A 24,525-nucleotide genomic window follows, 5' to 3' on the forward strand; every position below is an offset into this window, starting at 1 on the left:
GAACAAGGCATTCTGGACAACACTAAAAAAAATTACAAAAAAAATACAAAGACTTTTCTGTCTTTGCACTGCTGCCCTCTGTGTGCACTGTTATCACTGCAAACTGACTTAAACTCTACAGCCCTGTTGATAATTGAATTAGCAAAAGCAATAATTTTAGTAAAATATACTCAAATCAGTCTACCCCACAGGTTCACGAATTTCAGAATTACGCTTTATTGGGACATAAGCCAAGTCCTAAACAAAGATAATTTAGGACTCATAACATTTCAAAAACCTGGAACAGCTTCCCTATGTTTATCTGGTGTTAATGTCAGACTCCTGCTGTGCAGAATGGCCTTTTTCTTTATAAACACCAATTACCATTTGTTACCTGAGAAATCCCTTCAGGTACCAACCAGTAAAGATTTCACTTCACACTGGCACGTGTGCTACCAAGACCTTGCACAGTAACAAAGGCTAAAAAACTGATCAAAACCAGGAGTAGTAGGTTTGATAACAGTCACAGAGGGAGCTAAGGCAGGGATGAGGTTAAAGCCTGAGACCTTCACTACTCACTTCTGAGCCAGGGTAACCAGGAACTTGACACACTGGTAGCAACGGCTGCTGTCCACGTGGTTGCTGTGGTGCATCAAGGCTGTGGGGAGAAACACATGGATTAGAAACCACAACCCAGATTTCCATCCACCAGCCAGTCTGGAAGCAAAGATGAAGCTAAAATTTTAAGTTAGGGAATAGATTTTGTTTCTACAGATGTGAGCATGAGTATTTGTGTTAAACACACTGCTCTAAGTGCTGGTAGTCTTGAATCTTCCACAACTCTACTGGATTAAAAATAGAACTGCTGCATTTTCACTTTGATCTTTCAAATGCAGTACCTGAATTTTAAACAGCCCTAATGCAGTTATTCTTCCCCTATAATCCATTCTATGTTAGATAATCACTATGGTTACATTTGTCTGAAGGAAAAAAAAATATTTGTCTGAAACCCCCATAAATGAACCAGATCACCAGCTTCCACCTGGATCAAAGTTTGCAAAGCCAGAGGAATGTTTAAAGCTTCTCCACATAAACAAGCATAGCAGAAGTCAACAGCCATGAAACTGTTCCATGGGAGACTCAGGCAAAACCCCAGGCCATTCCTACCAGCAAGTTTTCTCTACCATGAATTCCCACCTCTTGAACAAAATTCTCTGACTGAGAAGAAGCACAAAGATTTCCCCAATCAGATTTGCTACTCAAGAGTTGCTCTGTCCATAGCAGTCAGCAAAGAACACTGCAGTGAAACCTCCAAAGCTGGCAAAAATTGTTTGGGAACTGCAAATTGCCAGTTTTAATACTGTTGAAGCAGAGCAGATGATAAAAATTACAGCAGTGCTGTACTACAAATTATGCACAAACATCCTATTAAGGAGCACCAAAACCTATTATGTGCTGATTTCCCTTTCCTGGATTAAAACCAGTCAGTGTGAGGGATGCTGTTCAATGCTGTTGTGAGGAAACTTGAAGGCAAAACTACAACTTTTACTCCCAAACCTCAGGGCAGTTCTCAAAGCCTTCAACATAAAAATCCAATTGAACACTTGCACTTCTCCTCTGCAGAGGAAAAAAGGTCATGTATTGCTCAAGTTAGAGCACAGAATTGGTCCAACTGGGACCAATTTATCCAGAAATTAAAATAATCACTTAGCTATTCTCTTACACTGCTGCATATTTCCTTCTCTGCCATCAGCCACACATGGAAATACTAAACAGGGGAGCACTGATGAGAGAAATGAAGAACAAAGCTAAATATTCTTTCTCACTAAATCAGAATACGAAATAACTGAAGGTGAAAGCCACAATCTGAAGCAGCTCCTCACCCAAACAGCCATGAAAGAACTGCTCCAGCTGCACTAACCCATCAGAGGGGCTCTCTGTGTAAGCCCACATTTCATTTACACACCAAAGCTGCTTCTCCTGATGCACATGAAATAGGTTATTTCTTTATATATCTTATTGCGTCTGAGTTTTTTTCTCTTTGAATGCTTCAGTAACCTCAGTTCAGTAAAGTTTTGTATCTAATGGAGAGACAACACTTTGTATGAGCAGCAACAGGTGGGAGCCACCTGTCCCACTGTGGGGCTCCGCTGCGGTCAGCAGGGCAAGCATCCTGCTGGGTGAACCAGGTTCTTTGTATGGTAATCAGGATGCTGACAAAACAAAAAGACTGGCAGCTTCTCGAGATATGGAGGAAATAAAAATTAATGTTAAGGTTACAGGATTCAAACAGTTCCTCTATTATGGTAATCAGAGGTACTTTTCTTCCCCCCCATTACACATAGACCCTGATCTGCCCCTTATTTTATTAAGTTAGCTCTCTTTCCTGTTCAACTCCTTTCTAGTTTGCTGTCACTATAACATTCCAAAGCTTAGTTTGGATTTTCTTAGAGCATTTTTGGAGTGACAGGGGCTAGATAAAATATGTCAAGTTTTTTTCCCTGAGAAGTAGAAGAGTTTAGGAGGATTAGGAAGCAGGAGATGGAGTGAACCTCTACCACCATGAGGGTCAGTAGGAGACAGGAGTGTTCCCCCACTGGCTTACTTGCCTATTAATCCATTTTCAGTTTCAAAGGCAAATTTGATGCGCTCTACTTGCAATGGGTCCTCAATAACCTGTTAGGAAAGAAAAACATCAACTTAGGTAAGTTGTATGATGTATCTATTCTATGCAATGATTTTACCCACCCCCACATGCAAAACAAGTAAGACTGAAGTTTCATGTGCCACTGGATTATCAAGAAAGATTTTAGGAAGTAATAAAACTTCAGACTGAAGGATTAAAATATGTGTGGATGTTGAAATTACCAATGCAGTTCCACCTTTTTTCATTACACATCAATACAAAAATCTATCCTGTACAAGTTTTACCCTTCACCTACCAGGATCTCATGGAGTAACTGGAATATGTTTTTCAGTTCGTGAGGAGGAGCAGTTTCCAGTTGAGTCTACGTGTAAGAAAAAGTTACTTAGATAGCAAAATAAGCTGATTAAGCAAAGAATTTCAAGAAAATTTATTAATTTAAACAGTAAAGGCCTAAGAAAACCTAAACCCCAACACCCCCTCCAAATCCAGCAAAGTGGATTGGTCTGTGGTGATGGCACAAGACACAGGATGACCAAAGGCTGGGAGAAACACCCATGGGACAGGTTTGTGCTGGCTTTGTGTGTACCTTGATGAAGTGCAGCACAGTGAAGGAGAAGTGCTCGTTGCAGAAGCAGCAGTACACCACCATCTCCATGAGCACCGACAGCGACCCCGTCAGCTCCCGCAGCGCGTGCATCACCTGCGGGCACAGCACTCCCTTCACACACAGCTGCCTCCCAGAAAACAAGGCTGGAACACGGTGTTTGCCCTCCCCAGGAAGGATGCAGCTCTTTTCCCCAGTGCCTGCATGGCCCTGGAGGCTGAACTCCTGCCCTCACAGCACTCCTTCAGCTCCTGATGCTCACCGCCAAGGGTCGAGCATCATCCATTGAGTCAGACCAACTCAAGGTAGCACCTGAATTTGACATGGTAGAAAGCTGCAAAGGCCCTTGCAAAATGTGCATCAAACCAGACTGTGCATAAAACCAGGCCCCAAAGCTTAGGGATATACTGGAATATGAAGAGGACAAGAAACTAAAGGTGCCTTTTTGTTTAGGCCTAAAAATAGCCACTGGTGTTGGATATTTGGTGTTTTTCACAAAAGGATTTGTCAAAGGAATTCATCACATAAGTTTTTAGGTTCAAGCAGGGCAGAATTTAGAGCAGATACCTCCATTAAGTAGGGTTTTCCCTCAGACAGGAATAGCAAGGCTTCCACTTCTTCATGGAGTGCCAGAAGTGGCCCTGAAGCGGTGATGCTGAGAGGTGGACGCTGCTTAAAGAGACCAGGAGCTATAACAGCAAATACAAAAACAATCCACTCATAGATTAGTTTGTTCTAACACACCTTGAAGACACTGCTGCTCATTTGGCACCATGAAATCCCTCATGACACTCATCTCAACTAGTTTATAGCTCGTGTGCTACCTCTCCTGTGACACCCTGAAGTGTCACTTATTTTAGTGACAGCAGACAAAAGAACTGTAGGAAGGTCAAAGCAAAATGTCCACAGACTATCAGTACTTTGAGCTTTAGTTTTACTCCCAATCCCTCTTGCACATTCATCATATCCAGAATATTTATAATTCTCCTATTACCTTCTGATTTTTGACTGCTTTCAACCTCAGACAGAAATAAAGTTATTCTTTTAAAAGACAACATCAAATTCCTCCTTCAGGAAATTGAAAATTTTAACTTATTCCTTTATTATCTTTATTTGGATGTTTCTGCCTCTCATAACAAGTAACTAGGAGAGTGTTTACTTGCTTGTTATTCAGTAGCTTAGTCTAAATACTCCCCTTTAGATTAGCAAAAGACAACACAAGTCTAAACAAAATACAGCCTGTGAGTCTGTCCAGCCAACAACACAGCTCAATTCACTCACATGAGGAAATACCTTTTAGGCACATGGGAAAGGGAAGAAGGTACAAAACTGTTAGCATCAAGACTTTCATCCCCTCAAAATACTGTTTAACACTTAATACATTTACAGCAAAATCAGAAGTAATCAAACTTGTATTAACCACTTCTGCCTTAAATTCAAAATCACTCTATTTTCCTCACTAATATTAAGTTACTCCAAATCAATGTAACTGAAATGCCAAGGCACCAAAAGACAAAACCACAATTCTTACCAACATTTCTTTGTGAGGAGACATCAGAGTGCAAGACAAGCAGTGCTACAGTGTTGTGAAGATATCCAAACTCACGGGCCTGTGCTGAACTCCACCTGCGGTTCTGCTTGAGTCAAAGACAGATTTAATTACCTTTGGTTTATTTAATCAACTTTGTTTAGCCAAAATAATGTTCTTACAGTCCACTACCATTTTCTAATACTTTGGAGTGGGTAAAAATTTTATTATTATCAAAAACATCATGCTCACTTCTGCCAAAACAGTTATTTCCATGCTAACTACACATAGGTGGGCTTACACTTGCACGAGGTTTGCAGAATAATTGAAGGATTTGTCTATTCTATCATATGAAAAGTATTTATTAATAATTTAAACATCATAAAAAACGTGGGGATGGCCTGTACCTGATTGCTCTGCCGGTTGGGGCCAAGGAGAAAGTTGACCATGTGCCTCAGGGCAGAGTGCCTGAGGAGAAGACTGCTAGCCCTTATTCCCTGCTGTGAAGACAAAAACCACAAATTACCTTCCTGTGCAGGTGAAGAATTAGTGCTCAAGAGAACAAAAGTAAAATGCACAGGCTAAAACCTGCATTTCCCACTCTGAAATCCCCAAAATATCCCAACACAGATCAATAAGATAAAGTCCTAAAGAGTCTCATTGTACACAGCACATTACACAAACCAGAACAGAATCAGCAGATGCACAATAAATATCTTACAAGAAATAAAGAAGGCAAAAAGAATAGAGAAATAGAAATAGTAAATTCGGTCCGTTATTCTGCTCTCCATGGAATAAAAATCCTGAATGCTTGATTTTTTAATATATATACATATATATTTTTTTTTTAAAGAACAACTCTATACAACCCTTCAAAACAGAGAACCAAAATTCATATGCTGGAAATAACATCTTCCACTGGTATACTTTTGTGATTTTATCCTACTCCATTATTCAAAGCCATTTATTTAAAAAACAAAACAAAATAAACCCGATTACTCCTAATAAAAGTTTTGAGTTTCACTCTACTGCCAATCCTTCTATGAATAAGGATCACTAGCTGCTTTATTAATGTCTTCTTAAAGTTAAATAGCCATGAGAAAAAAATGTTTTCTTACCTTCTGTACAAAGTTATTGAATAGCAAAAAGTACTGAGCACAGTTTTTACAGTTTTCAGGTACATCTTTATCCAGTAGAGCAAGTAGCACCTCCAGTAACTGATGTACAGTTTTTAACTGTGAAAAGAAAAATATTTTGAAGGCAAAGAGCTGCCTACTGCTTAAAAACCCAACGTGTTTCAAATACCCCCTGGGCAGGAAGAGATGAGCATTAACCTAGAAATTAAGGGGGAGGATGAGCTCACAGAGCTCTGCCTGCAAACAGAGCAAGAGGCACCAGGGAGAGCCCAGCCAGGGGATGTCTGGAGAGGAGGTGGCACCCACTGACCTTCTCCTGATAAAGCAAGGCACTGTCGAGGGTTTTTTCAAGGATTGTGGCCACAGCAACTCGCACCTCCCTCACGCTGCATTCCAGGAGGAAGGTCCTGGAAGAGAAAAGGTGAAGCTGCAAAGAGAGCTGGAATCAACATGTACACACAGCAGCTGCTGTGATTAAATGTGGTGTTTAGTGTTTGTTATTTTAACAGTCCAGATACATTTTGTACTGTACTTCTGTGGGTAAGCTTTAATTTACATTCACACACTCCTGCTTGTAGTAAGGCCTGTAATATTTCTATTATTATATTTATAATATTCCTATTACTATATTTATTCATTTAAATAAAAAAAGCTCTAAAAGCTCTCATAACATGTTGTTTTTCAACTCAAATTAAAAGATAACATGTTCTTTACACTGACACACTTCTTTGAGCATGTCAGATCTCCAATAATTTGTTTTCAAAGCACCTATTAGCTGATCCTTAGCTTGGCTAGAAGAAAGTCTTTCCAGTTCATCTGTGATCCTTGTCAGGTAAGTATTTAACTTACCTTACCCCCAACACATTTCACCCTGTTCTCCTTCCTCACCACTTGTAGAGCTGACCACACAAACTTAAGCACATTCCAAGTCCCTTCACTGAATTCATCATCTCATCCTCCTCCATGCACACTGCACTATCTAATTTGATTTTCAACATTCTCAGAAAGCTCCACAGAGAAAATACTAGAAACAAAACTCCAAGTAATTATCTAAAGTGTCTGTTTAAAGAATGTCCACAGTCAACTCTTTAGGAATACATCAGTTTAGGGCAGATCATGTTATGAGGAAGGTTTATCCACACTTGAGACACAAAACATCTCAGACAGAATCACCAGGACTTACTTCACAAGCTCCCGGCCCTCTGGCCCAACAAAATACTCCACCAACCACTGACAAGCATCGATGCTTTTGGAGAGCAGTGCATCTATGGTGGCAATCCATTCTTCTGTATCAGCCCTTCAACAAAACAGGGGCAACTGTCAGTAATCCAGGAGCAACAACACCTCCCCAGAATTAAACCATGTTTCTTGTTTGCCTTACCTGAGTTTCTTCTTGGTTCGGAGATAGGTTTGGAAGAGGAATTGGACTGCCAGCTGTAAGCTCACCTTTGCCATGCAGGGATAATAGGGATGCTTTACCTTAGTCTGAAAGAAATATCAAATTATTCCAGAGCAAAAGGATGCTTGCAGCACACATGATGTCTCTTAAACACATCAACGTGTTCTATTCAAGTTATTTGCTTCACTTGGAAAAAACAAGCCACAGCATTTTTCTGTGCTAAGTCAGTCTCCAGTGCTGACTTTGCTACTTAATAAATATGCTAAAAGAGGAGCAAACTTGCTGTAAGGCCAACTAGATCTGTGGATTTCAAAATAATAAATGCTGTTTGTTTAGGACTCCATTTAGAAAAACTTAATTAAGAAACTATTACCAATTAAACTCTATCAACTTTGAAGTAATTAAAACCAACTATTGGACCTTCCATATGGAAAGGGATTTTCTGTCCCTCTAGAGGCTCAGTTTGCATCATTACAAAAGATATGGATTATTAAATAAATTTTACTGGGGCAAAATGATGTTTCTCCCAGTACTAGAAAAGGAGGCTGGAGTTTGCTTTTGAGGCAGATGTTGTCATCAGCATCCAAAATTACTGGAGGCAAGGAATAGCTTGTCTGGAAAAGAAAAATCATGTCACCTCTTCTCTTCCAGTTTTCCTGGTTTGACCCAAATAGCTTTTGTGGCCATTTTATCCAAAATAATTTGAACACTCCAAGATTAAAATCCAGGTACTTACAGCATTCAGGGAAGCTAATGACAAAACAAAACTGAAGTAGTCACTACTGTATACATCTCTGTTCTTCATAAATTTCAAGTTTTCATCTCTCACCATCTGTAATAGTAAAAGAAGGCAAAAAAAAATTAAAGATGTTGTCAAAATACACTTCTCTAACTAAAACTTCATCTTTTATGTAAATGTGTGGTGTTTAAAAATCAGAGTCAAACTTACTCTGTTTCCTTATGAATCACTACTTCAGCAGAGGGAAAATGCATACAGGAGATTTAGAAGATCTGGTATAAAACCAGTGATTTTCTTTCAAAGATATTACAAAACAGCAGATGAGGGACATAATAATTTAGCCATTAAGGGAAAAAAGGAAGAAATTGCAGATAAGTTCTATTTTTTGCTTGTATTTAATAAACAGGCCAAGAGAATACCCCTCAAACCAGAAAGGCTTGCCTAACGAATTTAGATGCAGAGAGCAAGGAGTCCTGGTGTAATTACAAGCTGCAGCCCCACAATAAGGTATTTAAATGCCAAGCCCTTCTTTTATCAAATGAGATTTTGCTGAAAGACTCTCAATAAATTTGAGCCAAGCTCTGTTCATTGTAATAACACAATCCCAGATACAAGAATGCCCAAAGCGGCTGTTAATGCCCTGAAACAGCCCATGTGGAGGGCCAGACTCATCCTGCAGAGTTTATTTTCCCTGTGTGTGTGATGCAGGCTCTCCTCACTGCTCCTCCTCTTTCTACACTCTTGTGAACTCAAGAACCTGAGGATCACTGTAATTTGCCACCATCTCCACTGCTCCTCAAGTGTACTCCACATGAAGCGCCTTCTCTGCTGTTGTCTCTCCCTGCCTGTATGCTGACTGCTGCCAGATCTCATGTTTGATTTATCTGCCTGCAGTTTCTTCAAAGCAAAGAACTGATGGGCCTTTTTCTTGAGAAAGTACAGTGAAACTTAAAATAAGTGTCACTAAATAGCTTGTTAGTAACTTTATGTCAGAATCCAGAGCTGCTTTTAGTTTTCCTACAAGGGAATTACTTCAAGGTAACCTTTAAAAGTTACCACGTTTCTCTCACTATGTGCGCAAATTTTATGTGAGCAGAGTTTAGTTGTCACTTTCAGTGTGCTCTACCTGATAAATCCTCACAGGCATTTTCTCTACAAAGAGCCCCTTTTTTTCTCCTTTTCGAACCAGCTTGGTCAAGATGGACAGACGGTCACTGTTGGGCCTGTGGGGTCGAGGTGATGACTGAGGTGAAATTTCTGGTGAAGAGGGAGCAGATCTGAAATATAAACAAGCTGAAGGTGAATAAAGAAATCCTACAACAAATCTACAGTTTAGGTATAAAATACCATTGCAGCCAGAGTGAACTTATGGCAATTTTGAAGACAGCCTAAGTATTTCTTGAGGCTGTCAGTCAGCTGGAACTTGATGCAATAATGGTAATAAACAAGCAGCTTAAAAACCAAACCAAAACAACAGAAGGGTCAATACATTGCTTTGCTGGACAAGAATGACTCAACTCTTAGTTGTGGAGAGATGTTGGAACTCTGACAGCTGAAAACTTTGAGCTTTCTGAATTTAAGGTTGCCAACCCTCAAGTAAACACCTAATTTGACCTGAGACCTTGGAAAAGGCTTCAAAAATTGAGTAATAGCACAAAACACTGTGTGTGTAGTTTGGATGGTATTGTGTGATCTCACAGGGTGAAAAAAACTCAGATTTGGGATTTTAGTATATATGGTGATATATGGGAGACAAGATTGTGAATTTTGGGTGTGGGTTAGTTGTCTTTTTTGCACCTTCCTCTTCCTGGATATGGGTGGTCTTCTATAACTGGGCAAAAGATGTCTGTGTTGTGGGTTTTGGGTGACCATAACAGGGTTAGAAGTATAAATAATACAATTTCAGCTGTTTATTAGATAATTGAGACTTAAATAGCCTTGAATAGATACAATTTTAGCTCACTTTCTCAACTTAGAAAGAGCTCACATCTCATGAGTTTGTAATAGATAAGGATAATAAACTTCAGAGTGAGACTTCAAACCCAACATCTCCTGAGTTTTATTGGCCCTGACCTTGGAGCCTGATATTCCAACAGAGAGAAGTCTAGATATCAATATCAGAGAAACCTTTCTGGATACAAGGGGGACTTACAAGGAGAGGTCCTCAGCTTCCTGCCTGACGACACTGACTCTGCTTTTCTTTGGCAGCACAGGGGAGTTCTGGTCGGACACTCTCTGGTAGAACAGCATGTAGGCGTTCCAGTAGCGTCGGCGCACGTCGGGGTAGGGGTTTGCTGTGGGGATAAAAGGCAGCTCATGAAGGCCCTTGAAGGTTTAGTACCTTTCCCATTCCTGTATGGAAGCAAAACTGGGGGTACAAGTAATGTGAACTGCAGCAGGATAAATTTGTCAGATAAAAACATCAGTGATTAAAAGTGTCTGAATTATGAAACAGGGGAATATTGGAAATGTGCTTGGAATAAATTCCTTAAAGCATTGAAAAGTTCAACAATATGATGCCACAAAGTGTTCCATGAAGTCATTCTCACTAGCCTAAAATAAGGGCTGGTTTATGTTTGGTTGGGAGACTTTTTTTAAACTATATTAACAAGGTGCCATTGTGTTTTTCAATCTCTACTATTAAGTCTACAAAGTGCTGAATCACAGTGAATATGGCTTAATTCCTATTAGACCATACACAAGCTGTTCTGTTCTTCAGTAAAGGGAAGACTTTAGGGGAAAATATGGTTCAGAAGGAGTATTAGTCCAAGTAACTCAAAGTACCTATAATGGACTAAGCTCTACTCAGTCCATTATAGGTACTTTGAGTTACTGAAATCAGTATGAAATTGAATCTACTGTCTGTACTTCTGCTTACATTGATCATAGACTTTAGGTCTATATTCTCCACCAAAACATTCATATTCCAGGGTTTCATCAGTCAAATCAAATTCTTCAACAACGGTGTCATTAAACTTATACCACTTTCCTTTTCCACATCCTCTGTGATCAAAACAGAACAGAAACACAACAGAAACAAAGTTAGTTGATTGTCTCAGTAAAAAAACAAATCACCCAGAACAGCCTAGAAGTGACAAGCCTGAACTCACATTTGTTTTGACAGTTAGAAGAAAGCTTAGTTCAACTGATGTCAAGGTTTCATTTTAAAAAATAACCTTGATTAAAACTATGAGAAACACACCACCTGCAAGTCAGTGTCACAGGGAGCCCTCAAACTGCAATACAAGGTACATAAGAATTAATGAGAATTTTACTCTGTGATGTCCCACATCACTGTGTCATTGCCTCATGACAGGTGCTGAGAAAGGGAAGAGTGGTTCCAGAAGAGCTCTGGATGGATCCATGCACCTTCCCAGAACAAGAAGCCTTTAGACAGCTCTGAAACCTCCCCCACGAACCTTCTTGCCCGTTACCTCCTGTCCTTGATGAAGGAGTAGTAGTGCCCTGCATGAGCCTGGCCACTGTGGACAATCACACCAACGAGCTCGTAGTTCTCTGTAGGGGCAACCTTCTTCCTTGGGGAGCCTCCTCCTCCCTGCTCTGTGCTCCTGCCGTTTTCCCCCACTTCTGAGGACGAGTCCTGACGAGCCATCCCTGACACAGTGTAAGGTTCCATGTTCAGCATCCAGGGAAACTGTTTGAAGAGATACTTTGGATTAATCAAGACATTGCAGTGTGTATTGCTTTGTGTAATTTTATGAGAATGGTATCAATACTTCCCACATCGGGAACACCAAAGGAAAACATGGAACTTCAACTTCTTATGCTTCTTACACAGATGTTAAATAACAAACTCTCTTTAAGGAGGTTTTTTGCCTTGCTTTCCAAAAGGACCCCAAGAATGTTGAAAACAAGGAAAGCTCAAAGGAAAAACACTTCTTTTCTGTAGCACTACCATGTTATAAAATCCCTGCATCAAAATGTGGGGGAAAAAAGGAAAAATGAACAGGAAGAATGAGAGTCCACTACACAAAGTAGCTGGGGAAGGCACCATAAAGCAAACTTTTCTTACCCTTATTTGTTCATCGTATTTAATAGAACGGCCACTCTCCCAATCAAAGCCAAATCTCATCAGGTGAATCACCAGCAGGCTGGGCAAAACCTTAATGCAGGTGCGCTTCACTGTAGTTCTCTTGAAAAGAAACAAGAATATCACCTCTATCTGACACCCCAGGCCATGTGCAGCATCCTTCTAGAGAGTCACAGTGAAAATCCAGCCATGGGGAGTCATAGGTGTCCACAGAAGCCAGGGTGTCTATAGGGATATGTATCCATACTGGGGTACATCTCAATTCATTACACAAAACTTTACCATCCTGCCATCCCTCTAAACTTTTAGTTTATTTTAAACTTTTAGAGGCACTGAACCTTTGTCTTCAATGCAGCAAGAGTGAGCAACATCTAAGCATGTTTTCCACGACTATGTAAAGCTTAGAAAAAAAATCAAACTGCACATGAATCTTCTTTCACAAAAATTAAGAATCAATACCTTTTCTTTGCACTTTTCACAGTAGTATGCATTGCTTCCTTCCAGAACCTCTCCTCTAACAAACTGATCCAGTGATATTTCCAGGCTTTGACATGAAGTCACACCAAGGTTGAGAGCCATGAAGGCTTCCTCACGCTCATACCTAAATTCAAGAAGAAAAACAGATTAGGATTTACCAGCTGGCAGGAACAAGACAGATGTTTAGGAAAGAATGTTGCATTTGCCCCACAGTTATCAAAGCTGTGATGCTCACAGGGGCATTTCTCTACTTTCCAGTGCTACTTTGACATACATATTTTAATAGTTCTGGGAACACATAACTTGGTAACTGATGCACTGAATGTGACATTACCTGTGAGGACAGTCCTTGCAGATCTTCTGATCAGAGAAGATTCCTTGAAAAGTATTCTTAAATATTTGGTCTCTTCCTATTTTCTGTTGGAGATGTAAAGTTAGACATCAGTGTGATATATTGCAGGGTGGAAGACCAAGAAATCAGTAGGAATTTTAAACTCCTGAATACTGTGCAGATTATAACATAAGCTAAATGGCTCTCTGCCTCTTTTCTAGACATCAAAGCAAAAAGAGAAAAAAGGTACCAAGGATATGCATATGAAACAGAAAAGAAATTGCTGAGGTTTTTACCTTGAGGTACTCATCCATTTGATCTATAAGACTGGTGAAGAACTCATAAGCATCCTGTTGCTCTCTAACATAAAGTTCCTTATTCCACATCTTGAAAATCTATATAAAATATAAATATATGTTGAAAGGTAGTTGTTTCATATATATATCACTAAGAAAAGCATTTTTAATATAAATTTATTCCAGCATGTTTTGGTTTTTGAATTAGAGCTTACTTAATAAATTCTGCAATTGATAAAGGCTGAATAAATGATTACTTTTTAAGCAGAAAAGCTATAGATTCTAAACAAAAAGAGGCAATACCTTCCAAAAGTTCTCAGGTACATAATACTGTAGCTTGCTTTCCATCAAATGACCAAAAAGAGATTGAACTTGATAGAACACATTGTCATCAGGATTGTCAGTATCATCATCAATGGAAAGCAAGGCCTGCAAGGAAACAAATAACCTTATTAAATTTATTTTGGAAAAATCATTACTATAAGCTGTCATGGCCCACAGCACTACAACTTAAAATTTATGTATTTATTGTGCATATTTATACGCACACAGTTGACTTTTCATTTTGCAACTTATTTACAAATGGTGCTAAGATGAAGTGGTTCAAGTGAAAGTAATTCCAAAAAGAGGATTTTATTGGATGCTGAACTAATTACCTCTGGAAGACCAGGCTGCATGTACAGCTGCTGGAAAACAGCATTCATGTAACAAGTAGCACCACCATTCTTCAGTCCCACAAATCCAGAAATGGAGCGACTGTCCACAGGTGGAAGGTACTGGAACGACAAACACATTTTTTGTCCCAAAAACTTATAAAAAATATGAGACTCCAACAACATTCTATAGCTTTTATAACCACCTTTGTATTGTAGAAAAACAGAATGGTATGAGTAGGAAGGGACCTTAATCCAGCTCCACCCCTTCCACTACGCCAGGTTGCTCCAAACCTCATCCATCCTGCCTTGGACACTTCCAGGGATGGGGCAGCCACAGCTTCTCTGGGCAACCTGTGCCAGGGCCTTCCCACCCTCACAGGGAACAGTTTCTTCCTGATATGTAACCTAAAACGACCCTCTTTCAGTTTAAAACCTCTCCCCCTTGTATGTGAGCTGTTAAGAACAATTTAATGGAAAACCAGGAATAAATTCTGAAAAACTGCAAGACTGCTGTATGCAGTCATTTAAATATTTAACACATTGCACAACACTGTTGAAAATGGCCTAAAATGTAATAATAAAGAAAATCTGTGATATTTAGGAAATTCTTTCTTACTCAGATAATAACAAAGACACACTGGAGTATCTGCTTCTGAGGAAGATCAAATGTATCTGCATTTCCCCTTAGCTGCATTGTGGCATTTTAAACTGAAGATCATGGAAACCTCATGAAACAAGCAACAAAGTGAACCATGCCCAGCACTCCAAACCATGCTGACACAAATAAAAAAAGCTTCTTGCTTACATCAAACTCCTTGTTGAGTGCAGGGTCACACTGGTGGTGCATGGAAAGCAGCTCCTTTGTAATAAGCTGGAGATTGGAGGGTGAGCTATCAGCCAGCATTACCAGCACCTCATAAGCAGCTAATCTGCTGTCTGCTGTGCTGCACCTGCAAAGAAAACCACAGCTGAGAGCTACTGGCTAGATGACTCAATTATTTCTAATTCCAGAAAGCTGTATTACTCAGAACAGGCAACAATTAATGTTCTAAAGAACACTTTGAGTGATTAAACACTCCTGAGGGACTGCAGAGTGCTTTTTTTAAAATTTTCCTGGGGTAGGAGAATGGGGAAGAATCCAATGAGAAAAGTGGCAAGAAGAATACTCCTTTAAACAAGCCTCCTTTACTGACATGGATACACTTGCTAACATTCAGTAGAAGGAAAAGGAAGTGCTCTAAAAGGAGACAGAATTGGTTGCATGTTTGAGGACAAACAGACACTTTCCATCATGTAACACTGATGGAGACAAAATGACTTTTTTACAGGGAGGGAAACTTGGGAAGAACTAGACCAGACAACATCCTTGCTACAACAGATGAGCTTAGACCTGAGCTAGACCAAAACCCTCCCAACTCAGCTCTTTTCAGCAGTCATTCAGCACAGCAGCCCTTTCTTCTGAAGGCCAAAGGCTTTATTTACACTAGGCAAAAAAAAAAGAGCATGCTTGGGATGAACTGCAGTGGAACAAAGCTGGACCAAACACCAAGGTAGATCAAGTCCCATTCATTTCAGGGGTTCTTAAATGATTCACTGGAAACTTCTTGTGGGTTTGTGGCAAGGTAATGAGGATATGCCTGATCTAACACCAACTACTCAGTGCAACACAAACAATCCAGCTGCATTAGCTCAGAAATCCACATGAGCTAATTTACACCCACCCCTTCAGATATTGTATGGCCATAAAAGCTGTGACAGGAAGGAGAAAGCCCACTCTTTTTTCTCCAGTTGATCTATTCTGGGCTCCATCAGCTTTCTCAGGTGCAAGGAGACTTGCTTGGTGTTAACTTTTTTACAAAATAGGTAGGGAGAAGGGAAAAAGAAAGAACTGGAACTTTTGAGATTCTCTTTTACAAGGAGCTTGGGAAATTAATTTCCTGCTCATGCTCCAATTTAGCCAACTTTCCAAGCAGTAACAAGCTAAAGGAATATTCTTTGGACTCATGAAATCAGCACTCAGTTGTGCCTGAAGTTCATCATTGATCTAACAAAGCACAGACTTTGAAGTACAGAAATGCAAGGATATTGGATCACACAAAAATGTATAAAATGCTATTTGGGCATTTATGTAGGAAATGTAGAAAACAGGAGAAATGCTCCACCACTGGTATTAAATCCTGCTATCTGTAGGGTTTAATTCTGACATTTGCATTTATGACATTGAAGACAAAACTCAACATAAAATGAAAAAAAAAAAAGATCGTTTTTACTTTGGATGGAAGTCTTGCTGGCTGATTGCAGCACTGCCTGCTGGGGAATGGCTGTTCAGAATAATCCTGGATGCTCGGAACAGGAAATCATCCAACAATGGCTTAATCAAAGATGAACCTGAAACACAGCAATCTACTGTTAAACATTTACATTATCATTGCAAATGCCAAAAAGGTGTTTCATAACAACAAAACCACTTCATAGCACCACAACAACAAATGCTTTATCAAATATTAAAGGTACTGCTAAACCCAGTCCTTATAGCTCTGTATCACTTCTACTGATGTCTTCACATGACTGTCCAGTCATGTGTTAATGCAGAATTCACAGCAGTCTAGTCAATTTAAAGGGGAATACTCACCAACCATTTCCTTCTCTGCCCCACAGAGTGAGAGGAGAGTCTTGATGAGCCTCAAGTGTCCTGCTAACAGGATGTTGTCAGCCTCACTGGTCTCACACTCCGCCGTGCGGTTCGGCTCAAAATTGTCCAGCCAAGTGATCTCATCTTCTAACATGGCAGCTGGGCTGATCTTCAGCTGCTCCATTTCTGATGCTTCAAGGAAAATAAAAAAAGGAACACAGTAAAAAATAGCAGCTTTGGAAATGTAGAATGTAAATACAAAGAATTTCAAACAGTTTGGTAACGGTCTAGTTTTGCCCTCATGTGTATCAAGTAAACCTTCCACCAGGGAGCTCAGTTCACTTTCCACAAGGAATGAGTTGCCTGCAGCTACCCAGTGCCAAGAACAGACCATGCCAGGCAGCGCACTGATAGGTCACTCTGAGTTCAAGGTGTAGTAGCCCTCTTCTGCAGGCAATTCTACTTCTTTTCTACAGCTTGGAAGCTGCCATCAGAATGAAGGAATCAGGTGTCTGCACATACTTACATGTCAGGTCATCCAGTAATTGACATCTCAGGTCAAAGTATTCTGTACACTGGGACAAAAGTCTGAAACAGATATACATAGAAAAAAGGTTTAATTAAAATCAAATTTTCTCTAACCAGTTGTCTTTAAAGTGTGTGTGCTCTGTCCATCTAACCCAAAGCAGCATTTAGGTGTGCTTCTGCATGTTGCAGCTTAAAAAAAAATCCTTTCCAACAGCTACTTCTGAATGTTAGCAATTATATTGAATCCTCATTTCTTCCCTCACCTCATGGCAATTGTAGTTAGTTGTCAGTTGACAATAAAATAAAAACATGCTTTAACTTCTCAGTTACTCCTCTAGAAATTGCAGGATATTTACCTCCAACACTTGCCAAGTGCAATCCCTTTTTCCTCAGAGCTTCCACAGTGCTGCTCATTTCAAAATGTGTCAGATTTTCTTCCTCCATAAACACACATGTGACTTACCTCTGGTTGATTCCTCTCATGATGCTGGTTGGTGACCAGAGAGGCAGCTGTGCCCCAAGAACAACACTCAGGAGGAACTGGTTTGGCTTTTGCACATCTGGGTGAGCTGATGTGTCTGTCTGGCTCAGGGTGTACAGCTGGTCACAGGCAACGCGACGAATCTGCAACGGGGTCATTGTCATTGCCAGCAGTTACTCAAGGGCTGCAAAAATCCCCCACACTCCTGTTAAGTTAGAAATCTAACAGAAAAGATGCGCATTGCAATGGTGCAAACCAGGTATGAGCTCTGCACCCATCAGCCAGGGTTTCTAGGAATGTAACAAACCCTGGTCGTCCCTGAGGGAAAAGCTCTGAGAAACACAAATTGTAAATACAGATAAAGGGTGAGATGCAATGACTTCATGCAAAATAAATAGATGACACATGATGAAATGAGGTAAGCATAAAAGTCAATAGATTTTAGAATATCCAAGATAATCTTATATCAAAAAGAATGAGTTTTAGGAGGGTTCCAACACTTGGAATAAATTTTCAAAAGTTCAGAAGTATCCATCAAATTTTACTCAAATCAAAGTTACTTGAAACTTTAGGGAAGGTACTAGTTTTACAGAATTTGTGTCACCAAAATGAGACATTTTCTTTAGACCAGTCACAGCACAGTCCTGTGCATCTCATGGATGAAACAAGCCTAGAAAATGTAATACTACAGCATTTTCTATCAACCCATCACCAGATACTGGAATTACCAACAATTATACAAAGGTTATTTATTCAAATAGTAATCTGTGGGAATACTTGCAATAAACAATTTTATGTTCAGACCATATGAAATTATCAAAACATACACATTTCAGAAGGAGCATTTAGAGGAAGACTCTCACCTCAGCACTTGGTGATCCAAGCAGAATATCAATGATGAAATCAGCAACACAAGGCAAATTGTAAAAAGATCCTGGAACAGAAGAGTACCAGGCTATCTTATTAAAAATAATATTTTAAAATAAGTCAGTTACGGTCTTGCATTAAAATAACACAGGACCTAGAGGACATCAATACTGAAAAGCAGTAAAGGCTATTTCCTGATTTCCTTCCCTCAGCAGAGGCTGCCACCATGATATAACAGCATTTTCCTTGCCTTCCTGCACCACCAGTGTTTACACTTCCTGTACACAAAGACTCAAGTACTAAACAGGAGCTATGCTAACAGCAGCACTTACAGAATTACAGACTTCAAAAGCAGTGCAAATATTTATATTCTGGCAGTAAGTCAGCTTTCCCAAAACATTTTACTGAAGCATACCACTACATGCCTTATTTCAGTCCTGGAAAAAAAATCCCTGCAATTTTTAATGAAATGTTGTATTTTTGCTTGAGCTGTCTCAGCTAACAAAGCTACAAGTTTCGAATTATTTTTTTTTCAGTTGACTGTATCCAAAAGCCTCCTTCCACCTGGCTTATACTCCAAATACTGAATAATCCAATTTTTTTCCATACCTAGCTGCTGACTACGTAGCTGAAGGCAGGTTACTAAGAGAGACAAGGCTTCCCCAGCAATGAGAGCATCTTTGGTGGACACAGACTGCTGCCTCACACAGATCCCAGCGTGCAGCGCCGTGGGCTCCCCTTCGCTTCCTGAACTGCAGTTACTTCCTGCATTAAAAAACAAAGAACAAGTCCTGTAATTTATTAAATTTTACTCAGATGTTTTCAGCTTTTGGACAGTTCTCTGCAATTCAAAAATTTCTCTGAATCCTTGACGAATGTACATAAATTTGCTCAGATTTTTTGTAATTTAGTTGTATAACGTCCCAGGCTGGGGGAGATCCAAGAGGATGAACATTGAATGAATTCAGTTTCAAACTCCTGAAGTGTTCAATTAAGATTAAACCAAATGCTTTTAGACTGGTTTAGGGACCCAGTTAACCCACCTGAGCTGCTAAGTCTGTTTCTAATCCCAGCAGGGAAGAGAGTGTTGCTCTCTTTGATGGGCTGACTGCTTCCCACGAGGTCCAGGCGTCCTGCAGCAGCAGCCCACGAGAGGCGCATGAAACAAGCCACTGTGGAGGTGAAATCATTCACCTCCATGGTCTGGAGGAACAAGAAACAGCAGTCACTTCTGTGATATTCAACAATGCTTGTTAATCACAGGGATGAGAGGAATGTATCTTTTAGATCAGGTCAAATTGACATTTACATTTGTTTTCCACTTTCTTCTCTATACAGGTTCAAGGATTCAAGAGTGTCTTTGTTCCCAATGAGAGATTGGTATTGCTATCTTAGGAGATGTAATTAATTTTTTAATTCACCACGAGGATAGATACCCTTGCCACCTATCTGGAGGCAGGCATGCTGACTTCAATCGTTCAATCCATTTGGGAAGCCCAACAACCTAACACAGCATACTTGTCACATTAACTATGAAGTTTCTTTCAACTGGACTCAATGGGCTTTCAAACAACATTTTTTTAAGGTACTGAAAATAAATTTAAAAAAATCCTTTTTCTCCACAGTACCATCAAGCAAATTTAATTTTTAATGAGCTATTTGGAAAAAGCTTGTCCAACTCTTTCTAATTCAAAGTATCATGGATTATAAAGCCACAAGTTCACGCAGGAACCTTCTCCTTTCAATTCAGAGAATTAACAAGAGTAAGATCTTAAGAGTTAAGTGTGACTGAAGACAAATCACAAGTAAGACTTCTGTGTACATCTATTTCTTGTAAGCAGTTTTGGGGTACTGCTTCCCTTTGTAGTGCCAAAATAAGTTATGAAAATATGTTAAAATTCAGATCAAGATTGGAAGAGACAAGATTTTCAGGGACTTTTAAATGGAGCCAGGGCAAAAACTTGCATAAAAGACTGATTAAAAATCTCAGAGTTATACAGCTGTCATTGGAGATGACACCGCTACATCAGAACCATCCAACACTTCCTTACTTGTATGGCAACTCTTGCAGCTGGGATGATTTCTTCTACCCTGATGGAGGATCTGTCAGACACGGAGAGCTGGCGGTAGGAGGACTTCTCAGGAGTGCCACAGATGGACATCTGCCTGCTGGCCTGCCGGCTCACGTTGCGGAAGGGCCGCGAGGACAGAGCTTCCACCCCATCCTTGATGAAATCCTCATCCAGCAGGGTGGGCATTGTCTGCCCAACCAGCAAAAACCTGCATTCACAGAGAAAAAACTTCATGGGTATTGTCTGCCCAAGCAGCAAGAACCTGCATGCACAGAGTAAAAACATCATGGGCATTGTCTGCCCAAGCACCCAGAATCTGCATTCAGAGTAGAAACATCATGGGCATTGTCTGCCCAAGCAGCAAGAACTTGTAAAAACATCATGGGCATTGTCTGCCCAAGCAGCAAGAACCTGCATTCAGAGTAAAAACAGCATGGGTATTGTCTGCCCAAGCAGCAAGAACCTGCATGCACAGAATGAAAACATCATGGGCATTGTCTGCCCAAGCAGCAAGAACCTGCATGCACAGAGTAAAAACATCAGCCTTGTATTTGAATGCTTGCAGAGTGAATGGAACAGAACTCAAAGTGCCAATAATCTTAAATATTAAAAGCTGCATGCTAAAAGCCAAGAAAGCAGCACTTTCTCTAATGAGCAGCAGTTACATACCTTGCAAGCTGCAGGCAGATGGAATAGACTCCTTGTCTTGTTTCATAGTCCACCTCTGATGGGATGGAATCTCTCTGCATCACATTCACCACCAAACTTAAAAACAAATCGATAAGACAGACTCCATTTGGAAATGTTTCAATTAATTTGTCTCTATCCTTCCTTCCTCCTATCCACTCAGCTGAGTTCCAGTTCAAACTGACTTCTTTGGAGGCCAACATCTTCATTTTCTCCTTTATGTCTACAGATGGAAGCTTTCTGCTCCTGTTGGAAAATGCTTCAAGATCTCTCGGGCAGAGGAGTGTCATGGATAGAGTTACTAAGAGCAAAGTATACTTGATAAATCTCACACAATCAGTATTGTCAGGTCTTCCAAACCACTCACACTGTGCCTCAACTCTTAAATGAGGAGTCTGAATTTTCAAGACTAATTACAAATTCAATTTAGTTCCTACTGCATGAGCCATACTGTGACTACTGAAAATGTCCACTGGTGTCCACACAGAAGAGAGCAATGTGTGCACTTGAAAATTTGAATTGAAATACTTAAATGTCACAAACTATCCAAGTATCAACTACTTTAGTACAAGCTACATTCCACAAGCTTATTTGTGCCTAACTTCATTTTGAGATTTAACAACATGTACTCTCTTAAATATGACAGCTACTGGACAGTGGTGAAACAGCCTTGGGTGGATTTTTTTTCTCAGAAGAAGAAGCTGACAGGTGTATTAGTCTGCTACAGTGTGGAAATAGGAAACCCACACTGCTAACTAAATGAAGTGCTACAAATTGAGTCAAGGTTTTGAAATCTAACCTCAAACCTCCTGCTCTGAGGAAGTTTTCACAGAAAGACTTGGCACAGTTTCTTGCCATTTCATCATCTGCAGTTGGCATCAGCTTGGAGCTCAGCACCTACAATAAAATAAATGAGCAGATGTAAACTACCACCCCTCTTAGTGTTCTTTACCTGTTGAAGTTTGAAGGTTTAACAGAAAAAAAAACCACTACAAATGAAGCAATTATTAATACACTTACACAAAACTGTAGTCAGTGAGAAATCTCATATACTCAATAAATCTCAAATATTTAGAATAACCATGGCACCTACAGATGTTTATTCTGAATCAAAGCATTCTATTGTCACTGCAGTTTATATGTTAAGGGAACAGATTAAGTACATGGAATGTCATATTTTGGTTCATTTGGCGCTTCTTAGGAGCCCAAATTCTTCTTGGATTTTCTGGATTTTCAATTCACATTATCCCATAAAACATTGTACAAATGGCTTACTTAATAGTCACACCTTCTGAAATATAATTGTACCACTATTATTCTGGTGTTTCTTTGTAAAACATGGCTCAGGTAATTCTAGAGGCCTTATGAACATCAGGCCTCTAGATACCTCTCTATCATCACTCCTGTTTTAAATCAGCATGACATTTCAGAGTGCAAATACACTCAGAAACATGGCCAGAAGGAAGTCTGTGGTCTCTGTGGGTCAGTTCTTATTTATAATCTTCTTATAATCTGTTTCACTTGACATTAAAAAAACCCAACACCCAAACAAACCAAGCCACCAAAAAACCCCCCACAGAAACCCCAAAACCATCAACCAAAGAAACCCTGTGCCCTCCCAAAATCCCAGAAAAACCCCAGATATTATTCACTTTCTTGAGAAGTCTCCTTGGCATGTACAGCCAAAAATGCTGCAAACAAAATACATCTCCCTCCAGGTTCCCAGATCAGAAGAATGTTTTACAGAGTTCCAGGCATGAAATCTTATCACGCCCTGGACATCTGCAACATTCAATTTTCATCTCTTTCATATGTTCTGCAAATTTCCTGTGCACATTTTTTTCAGAAAGCAGCTCAGACTGGTTCCCATCTTTTCACCAGATCACCAGCTGAGGGGATAAAAAAGCATATACTCCTTTTCCTGAGAAAAACCATCTTCTATTTGGCTTGACTGGTGTTGAGGAACAAGTCCACTCATATAATCTCCACATCTAATCCAATTTATGACTTCTCATCCCTTGCCAGAAAAGCAAGCAGTTTATTACTTGCTTTCATTATTTTCTCTGGCACAGAAATAGCAGATAACTGTCCCATCCTACTGCTATATAACCTGTCAGCTCAACAAGACACCCTAAACCATTTGCTTTGAGTTGTAGAACTTGTCAACATATTTCAAAGACATAATCAAGTATCTTTCACTCCAGCTGTACAGAAAAGGGGGAATCCTAAGGCAGGAGTGTGATGACAGTGTAGGAAGATGAAGAGCTAACATTAGACTGTGGAAACCTAAAAGGAAGCAACCACAAGAAAATTCCTACAGTAATCTTGGCACACACCATGAAGGAAGAGAATAATTTTGTCTAATGTTCTGCAAGCAGTTGGCAATTGGTCCTCCAACCTCAAGTTGCTCAAATCACATTTGTCATGGGTCCTTATAAAGAGTAGGACCTGCAAGTAGAGCTAAACAGTGTCCAGCTTTTAGTGTGCAGGTTACTGTGTCCTACCAGCAACACCAGCTGAACTCCTGTAATCCTTAAAAAATCTTTACAGGGCTCTATCCAGGACTTTGGCTAAAGAATGTAGGAGAATGCTTAGGTGTAAAAGATTTCTATGTATTCTATGTATTCCACTCTACCTGTGCAGCCAAAACAGGCCAGAGGCCTCTTGGCAAAAGCTCTGCATGTTTGGATAGTGAAAACTCCTCCCAACTGAATGCTTTGGAGAAACACGCCTACTTAGACAGAAAATGGGAGACTTACACAGTACAGAAGTTTCTGACAAATTTAATCAAACAAAACCAATCCAACTTAAAATAGCTCCCATTAATTTCTAAAGGCCAACTTTAAAAAATATATATATTTTATATATACACACACTATAAATTGCATATTCAGAAATCTAGAGATTCAAGCAGGAATTTTATCCAATCCAATAAGAATTTGATGTTTCTTTGCTCCTCTCCACTTCTTCCACATTGCAAATCACACAAAGGGCCTGGTTTCTCAGTAAAGTCTCTGAAAGGAAATTTTCTGTCCCTTTTATTGTGTAAAATTTACCACATGTAGAAAAGCAGACTATGTCACAATATTTGCATTTTTCATAATGACCCCATCACAGTGGACTCCTGCCCAAAACACCTAGAAATACTTAACTCTTACTGCTCAGAAACACAGAACGCAGCAAATTTGTTTTCTTACCTCTAAATTGTAGAGCACTCTGAACGTGGACATGCCTGGAGCAAAAGATCTGAAAAGACTTTCTAGTATTGAACTGGCACTGGGCTGATGTTGGTGTTTTGAAGACAAGGATGGGGATTTTGAGGACTGAGAACTGGATTCTGAAAGCAGTGTTTTCTAGGAAGAAAAAGCCACAGAAGAAATATTTTGAGACTCCTCTGTTTTGCTGCAATTGGGAA

At 39.8% G+C, this 24,525-nt stretch overlaps 1 protein-coding gene across 1 annotated transcript in view; it reads right to left on the reverse strand.

The window, feature by feature from the left end:
• USP24 (ubiquitin specific peptidase 24) overlaps positions 1-24,525 on the reverse strand; it is a 61,312-nt gene that overhangs the window by 3,916 nt on the left and 32,871 nt on the right. The window contains exons 30-63 of the mRNA XM_054285606.1: positions 24,308-24,463; positions 21,910-22,007; positions 21,093-21,188; positions 20,403-20,631; positions 19,395-19,554; positions 18,961-19,116; positions 18,348-18,418; positions 17,467-17,627; positions 17,002-17,063; positions 16,476-16,667; positions 16,114-16,231; positions 14,649-14,793; positions 13,844-13,963; positions 13,491-13,616; positions 13,188-13,286; positions 12,895-12,977; positions 12,543-12,684; positions 12,066-12,185; positions 11,467-11,687; positions 10,911-11,035; positions 10,185-10,326; positions 9,159-9,309; positions 8,030-8,125; positions 7,276-7,379; positions 7,078-7,191; positions 6,205-6,301; positions 5,877-5,993; positions 5,166-5,258; positions 4,762-4,864; positions 3,798-3,919; positions 3,213-3,326; positions 2,922-2,987; positions 2,589-2,655; positions 559-637 (exon numbers count right to left, since the gene is read on the reverse strand). Of these exons, the coding sequence (XP_054141581.1) occupies positions 559-637; positions 2,589-2,655; positions 2,922-2,987; positions 3,213-3,326; positions 3,798-3,919; positions 4,762-4,864; positions 5,166-5,258; positions 5,877-5,993; positions 6,205-6,301; positions 7,078-7,191; positions 7,276-7,379; positions 8,030-8,125; positions 9,159-9,309; positions 10,185-10,326; positions 10,911-11,035; positions 11,467-11,687; positions 12,066-12,185; positions 12,543-12,684; positions 12,895-12,977; positions 13,188-13,286; positions 13,491-13,616; positions 13,844-13,963; positions 14,649-14,793; positions 16,114-16,231; positions 16,476-16,667; positions 17,002-17,063; positions 17,467-17,627; positions 18,348-18,418; positions 18,961-19,116; positions 19,395-19,554; positions 20,403-20,631; positions 21,093-21,188; positions 21,910-22,007; positions 24,308-24,463 (4,145 nt within the window). The remainder of the gene's footprint in view (positions 1-558; positions 638-2,588; positions 2,656-2,921; positions 2,988-3,212; positions 3,327-3,797; positions 3,920-4,761; positions 4,865-5,165; positions 5,259-5,876; positions 5,994-6,204; positions 6,302-7,077; positions 7,192-7,275; positions 7,380-8,029; positions 8,126-9,158; positions 9,310-10,184; positions 10,327-10,910; positions 11,036-11,466; positions 11,688-12,065; positions 12,186-12,542; positions 12,685-12,894; positions 12,978-13,187; positions 13,287-13,490; positions 13,617-13,843; positions 13,964-14,648; positions 14,794-16,113; positions 16,232-16,475; positions 16,668-17,001; positions 17,064-17,466; positions 17,628-18,347; positions 18,419-18,960; positions 19,117-19,394; positions 19,555-20,402; positions 20,632-21,092; positions 21,189-21,909; positions 22,008-24,307; positions 24,464-24,525) is intronic.

The sequence above is a fragment of the Melozone crissalis genome, unplaced genomic scaffold (genome assembly GCF_028551555.1).
Source record: "Melozone crissalis strain CALT ecotype California unplaced genomic scaffold, PUWL_Pcris_2 ptg000045l_1, whole genome shotgun sequence".
NCBI classification, from domain to species: Eukaryota; Metazoa; Chordata; class Aves; order Passeriformes; family Passerellidae; genus Melozone; species Melozone crissalis.